The 6,671-nt window shown below is 55.1% G+C and overlaps 2 protein-coding genes across 2 annotated transcripts; both read right to left on the bottom strand.

The window, feature by feature from the left end:
* Nucleotides 1-1,048: 1,048 nt before the first annotated feature.
* On the bottom strand, nucleotides 1,049-1,447 carry LOC147973682 (uncharacterized). The gene has a single exon (XM_087524756.1). The coding sequence runs from the start codon at nucleotides 1,445-1,447 to the stop codon at nucleotides 1,049-1,051; it is 399 nt and encodes a 132-aa protein (XP_087380882.1).
* A 1,998-nt stretch (nucleotides 1,448-3,445) lies between these two features.
* On the bottom strand, nucleotides 3,446-5,244 carry LOC147973681 (uncharacterized). Its single transcript, XM_087525071.1, has one exon. The coding sequence runs from the start codon at nucleotides 4,650-4,652 to the stop codon at nucleotides 3,642-3,644; it is 1,011 nt and encodes a 336-aa protein (XP_087381197.1). The 5' UTR covers nucleotides 4,653-5,244; the 3' UTR covers nucleotides 3,446-3,641.
* Nucleotides 5,245-6,671: the final 1,427 nt, after the last annotated feature.

Below are 6,671 nucleotides of genomic sequence, written 5' to 3'. Positions count from 1 at the left end.
TAGCTTGCTTAGCTGTACGCTGCACTGGCTTGATTAATCTGATGAAGGAGAAAACCCACTTAAAAGTGCATGCAGAGCTTTCCTTCATCGACGATCTTGCTGCCCAGCCGCTTTCGCGTTCAGCTGCACTGTGATCAACCTTGGCGCGCGACACCTCCGCTGATCTGATAGCTCAGAAACACGGTGCAAGTGCGACCTGTTCTGCAAGCGCACATATGCATACATATTCCTCGTGTTTTTCTCAACATTGTCGGAGTACTCAAGGAGAGAAGGAGAGGAAACAAGTCTGCAATGGTGAATTTTTGTTTGGCGCATGTGGTGTTCAGCACAGAGACAGGGCTAGCTCACTCATACCGTCATACGTGCTCCTGGCCTCACGGCACATGCGCTAGCAGACGCTGCTCATCCCATGCATAATTGAGCGCAACAAAGATTTGTCTTGAATACGGCAGAGCCTGGAACGGAGACGCTGGACGTCAACCTCAGGAGCAGAGGGACGTTCAAGTTAGTCAGTCGATCAGTCCGGCTCCAACCAACGTGCGTGCATGAGTCATGACACCTCAACTCCTTGACCCGCCGATTGACTCCATCGATCTCCATGTGACGCCAAACCGACCGAATCACGACCTACGGAATTTAACATAGATTCTGCGACTGGAGGAGGCCTCACATGCATACGCTCGGTCGGCTTAACGGCACTCTTTACTATTTAGAGCCGAACCTTGCATGGCTAAAAGCATCTCCAATAGGAGCCGAACGCGCCGTGCGCTAAAAACTGCTTTGCCGCATGTCTATCACTTGATTTAGCGCGGCGCGCAGCGCTGCCTCCAGCAGCCGTGCTAAAAAACAGCGCGCGCGCAGCTCCAGCAGGCGCACTAAAAACATCATTGCGCGCGCTCATTCTACAACATTTTTTTAAAATTGTATAGATAAAAAACGATATAAAGGTATTTTACATCGGTGCAACTAGATAGATAGTTCGAAAACATAGATAGATAGAACTACGATGCAACTAGATAAAAACTACTACGACATACATAGATAGAAACTACTCCAAGTCGCTACCATCATCACCATCATCATCCTCGTCGATGTTGTCCGAGGTATCAGGCCATATGTCGTCCCAACGTTCATCGTCTGACGTGAAGATCAACCACCCACCTGCTTCAACTATATCGCACTGCGCATTCGCCAATGCCTTCCGCCGACGCCGGTCCGCCCGCTCCGCTCGGCGCCTTGCCGTCCTCTCCGCCCAGTAGGCACGCTTGTCGGCGTCGTCCTCCGGGTGGCGACGGCGCCACTCCGCCATGGCTCGCTCGTCCTTCTCAGCGACGAGAAGGCGGCGCTGCCGCCGAGCATGGTCGGCACGGTCCATGTCGGTGATGAGACGCGGCGAAGGGGCGACGCGCTGCGCCTGCTCGCGCGTGAAGACATTCCGGAAGTTCATCTGCGACCGGGGCCTCTAAAAGCGCCACGGCGCCGCGTCGTACGCGCGGGCCGCCTCGTGCGCGCTCCAGAACGATCCGAGGCCGAGCCGCCAGACCGGATCTCGGCGGAGTACCAACCGTTGGGGCGTTCGCGGACGCTGCGGTAACCCAAAGAACCCCGGCGGCGCGGCGGCATGGTGGCGCGGTGATGGCTTTATTAATAAAGCGGGACGAAAGTCTATTTCAATAACTTTTGTGACCCGATGACTTGAGACTTATTTTGTCTAAGGCACATTTAAATGTGTCCTAATTATTGCACATCTAAAGTGACTCAAGCAAGCATAAAAAGTAAAAGAAAAAAAGAAAAGAAAATATCCGTACGAATCTTGGCCTAAAATTTACGGCACAAGATTTAAACGTGCAATACTTATGGCATATCTAAATGTGCTTTAGCAAATTCATATTATTTTTTAATATAAAATGACTATGTGTGTCATATGATGCAGGCAGACCAGGATTATCCACTTTTGAATGAAGGAGAAAAAAAATACGTACTTGCAGCAGATCATCTTGTTGGCGTTGTACTTTTCCGCGAGGGCTCGCAGGCCGGGGCCGTATTTGTAGAAGCACCAGCCTCCGCCGATGTTGCTGCATCCGCTGCAAGGAGGTGAACTGATGACGATGTGATCAGGCAAGGTGACGGCGTCGTAAGGCGAGGCGATGAAGCGATTAGGCAAAATAGCAATTAGACCGTCCCGTGTCGGGTGCCAGATCCGTGCAATTCATCGGCACGAGGGTCGTGCGTGGTTGGCAATCAGTGATGCGCAAGATTTCAGGAGTCCTCGTTATGCGCTTAGCGATCTAGTAGGAGAGTTGCTACTTGGGCCTGGCCACGCACAGCAGAACATGCAACATCGGTTTTTTTTTACTTCATAACTGCAGGCTTGAAATAGAGAAGCACACTTACCTGGGGGCCCTTCCATCTCGGGGGCCCGGGGCGGCCGCCCCCTGCCCCCCATCAGGGCGGGCCTGCATTTACCCCTATGAACGCACACACGCACATCCTATCTCTATGAGCACCTTCGAGAGATTGAGCCGACATATCATCTTGAGATAAAATGATAGATCATTTTACACGGTAGGTTTAAAAAGAAAAGAAAAGGGTAAAACGGACATGACTCTCCCAGCATATGTTTCTCGAATGTTTCATGCACGCGATTGTCCAAACTTTGGCCTTGCTCTTGATGTTTCCCACAAGGGAATGAGGCGACGTGGTCTTTCAATTCACAGTATTGCTGGAGCCACGGGCGAAGGAAGGTGGCACAATGGCGATGGCGACGCAGACGGGAGGGACGGCCGAAAGAGGAAACGTTTGTGGCGCCAAAAAAATCCAGGGATGTAGTGCACTGTAAAATCTCCCCCTTCAACCAAATATAAAAGGTGGGTTAGGGAATCTGCCTGGGTGAGATTTTCCGTCCATTCCTTTTCTTTCTTGGAATAATCGTGGACTGCTAGTGCTAGATGTGATCCCACCACCATGTCGGAGCAAACGACCAAAATCCAAAAAGTTACGATCCCACCCCATGTCGGCCTATGATATTCAAGCGACCAGAAAATATTAGTAAACAGTTTAGGCGGTGCAAGAGTCCAAATCTAAACAGTCACTTACACTCGGCAATAGTTGAAGATGGCAGGGCAGAGCTAACTTATCCACACACACACACAAAATTGGCTTATGTCACTGGAAAACTAAACTTTAGGGTAATGCCAATTGAAGCAAATAACTTTTTCAAAAAGCACCCAAGATGAGTATACGCTCTGATTTACCTTCAGATCTAACTACTCCATCTGTTTCTAAATATAAAACCTTTTAAAGACTCAATATAAACTACGTACGAAACAAAATGAATGCATCTATACTCTAAAATATGTCTATATATATTCGTATGTAGTCCATATTGAAATATCTAAAATGACTTATAGAGAGAGCAACTGCAAAATTTGGACGAGACGTTTTCAGTCAATGAAGAACAAAATATCCACTGACATTTCGCCTAATTACAGTCAATCAAGAGCAAAATATCCACTGACATTTCGCCTAATTACAATCTCGTTTCATTTTGGAACGATCTCTATACATCAAGTATACACAAGCTACAAAAAGCTAAGAAAGATCAATGGAATCAAATCAATCAACACTGTCTTGTCAGGCCGTCAAAAGCAGGGCGTGAGGACGTTGAGCAGCGACACCCGCGCGTTCACGAGCGCGCGGTACACCTGCTCGCAGCCGTCCTCGGCGGCCACGACGCACTCCTCGAGGCCCCGCAGCCGTTCCATGGCCGCTCTCTTCTCGTCCTCCTCCTCGTCGCAGCATTCTTCCGGAGGTGTCTCCTTGGTGCCACGGGGTGATCCGGAGGACTCGCAGGCGGCGACGGACACCGTGCGGCGCCGCCAGCGCAGGAGGTCGGACACCCACCACACCGGCGCGGCCTTCGCGGGAGAAGAGGCCGACGTCGGGGACGTCAATGCGCGCGATGCGGAGGAGGCGGAGGCGGAGGCGAGCCCGGCGAAGATGGCTGCGGACGCGGCCGCCGCGGCGCAGGTCGCGGCCGCAACGGCTTCGGCGAGCGCGGCCTCGCCGGAGTCGGACGTCGACGCGGCGGAGGAGCAAGAACGGTGGGAGAGAGCGCGCAATGTGGAGGCGAGGCGGGAGATGTCGCGGTCGGACCGGCGGCGCGCGCGCAGAGCGGCCGCGAGGCGCGCCGCGTCGCGTCGGCGGACCGCGGCGTGGGCCTCGGCGAGCAGCTGCTTCAGGGACAGCAGCGCCTCGCGGAAGCAGCCGTGGGCGTCGGCGAGGAGGAGGAGGTCGTCCAGCAGCCGCTCCGCCCACGGCGCGGCCGCCTTGCCGCCCGGCCGCCGCGAGTGCCGGAGCGGGTCCTGCGCCTGCGGGTGGTGGAGCAGGTCGGTGAGGCCGGCCAGGAGCCGGCCGAGGTGTCCCACACCGTCACCGATCCACTCCGTGCCAGCCTGCGCCGGTGCCTCGGTCCACCCGAGCACCTCGTTGGCCGTGTCGTGCAGGCCGGCGACGACCGGGTGGAAGCGGCCGGGGAGGCTGGCGGAGCGGGCGCGGGCGTAGGAGAGCTTCTTGTGGCGCGTGCGGCGGAGGTAGGAGGAGGCCCTGGGGGCGGTGAGGCAGGCGAGCCGCCGGCGGAACCCCGCTGCCATCTGCGGCCGGCTTGCTGTTGCTGGAGATGATCGATCCCGGCGTACGTGGTCGCGGTCTGCTGGAGCTGGCGGCGTGGACCGTGGTGTGGCAAGCGGAGCGCGGCGAGCTGTTTTTATAGGGTGGTGTCATGTGGCTCAGCAGAGGCCGCACGGACGGGCGTGGCCGGCATGGGGATGAGTGGATACTGGATAGTGTGGTGTGGCAGGCAAGGCAAGGCGGCAGCTGGCTCCATGGACACGTTGGATAACTTTTTCACTTTGGAAATTGGAACACCGAGCTTGCAGTCTTGCAGAGCAAGGAGGCGAGGCCCGGACGATGCTTCGGTGCCTTAAAGGCACATGCCTTTGGATTACTGACATGTGGGCCCACATGTCAGTGATCCAAAGGCAGGCATGTGCCGCAACCGAAGCTGCATCGGCGAGGCCCGGGCGGGCAGATCATCTTGCTATGGAAGACTCTGGGTAAAGTACGCACGTACACGAGCACTTTGTACGTGTACATTGCCTTTTGTTGGTTGGTTGGGTTGACCATCCTGCCCGTGACATTGCAAAGCGGACAGCTCAGTCAAACTCAAGTAGTAGTAGCAGCAGCAGATCAAGTTGGACAATGTGAGCAGCTAGAGCAATGATCGCCACGCAGTTGACTTGTGTGCGAGCTCAGCCCGGCAGCAGGACGAACTTGACCCTCCACCGAGGCAGTAACAAACTTTTTGACTCCGTCCAGGTGTCACGGACAGAAACCAAAGAGTAGTAGTATGCGCACAAAAAAAGAAAAACCCCAAAGAGTAGGAGTGGCGCGACGGCCGGCGGGGACACGTGCAGTCGGCGGGCGCCGGCCCACCTCGCGCACAGCTCACGGCCCCATTCAATGCCGGCATGGCCGCGCGCGTCGGCGGAGATCGCTCCCTCCCTTGGGCGACCCACCCCCACCCCCATGGCTGGCCCCCGCCAGCCTCGCCGTTGCCATCACGTATTCACGCACGTACCGCCGTGCACTGTGCCGTGGCGTGGGGGCGCGACGCGGATGGGCGCCCCGTGCACCGTACGTACCGCCTCGCCTCGCCTCGAGCAGACGGGCGACGACGGGGACATCTCCCTTCCTTCTCTGCCGCCACCGCCACTGTGGCCTGCACCTGCAACTGCGAGGTAGCGGTCTATGGCCGTGTCGACCTCAAGCTTTCAATGTTGATCTACCTGTCAATCCTCAACCGGCTTGCTGGTGCAGTATCTGGACCGGAGAAATCATTGGAACTCGGCCATGCCCCCACGCCGATCCGCGGTTCGACGTGGGGTTCCTACTTAATGTCGATCGATCGGATGAGCGAATGATTGGGTTGGTGTCCGTCCTTTCAGTCCCCGCGTCCATGGGCCGATCCATGCGCTCTCCTGCGCGTTGCCATTCTTGTTGCCCCGTCACCCCGCCCGGGATCTTTCTTTTCCATTGCCATCTTGCTTCCTTTCCACGGCTGGTCATTCAAAAAAAAAGCAAACCGAAAGAAAGGGTACACGACAAAGTTCGATCGACGCATCCTTCCAAAATCACACGAGAGGCTCAGCTGAGCAAAGGATCTCGCTAATATTGGCATGCTGAAATGCCGGTGCAGGCATGCCATTATTCCCAAGTTTCAACGGCAGAGACGCAACCGATCTCTTGTACGTACTATAGTCAGTGGATCATAAACAGTGCTATACGTAAATATTTCACCGTGCCCGATGCTTGTGATTTCACCGTCTCTCCTTGGATCTTTGTTTACGGGTTCCTACAAGATACTCTCCAGATATACGCACGGATCCACACATGAATGAATGCGTGCGACTAAAGAATCGCAACCCCGTGACCTACCAGGGACAATTAATCAAGAGCACAGCAGGCGGTACAATCAGATGCATTGCACCAGTGCCGCGGATAATGTAATGGCCAACGCCAGCTGTTACGTCCTCTGGTTAACCCACAAACTAATCTCGACCTGTTCGTGTGGGGGACCCCTCTAGTGGAAGCAGATGACTTGAGTGTTCATC

Source organism: Triticum urartu, chromosome 5A (assembly GCF_056163025.1).
Source record: "Triticum urartu cultivar PI428250 chromosome 5A, HENAU_Tu73, whole genome shotgun sequence".
Classification (NCBI taxonomy): Eukaryota; Viridiplantae; Streptophyta; class Magnoliopsida; order Poales; family Poaceae; genus Triticum; species Triticum urartu.
The sequence above is the reverse complement of the archived record's forward strand: the minus strand, read 5'-3'. Positions and strand labels throughout refer to the sequence as shown.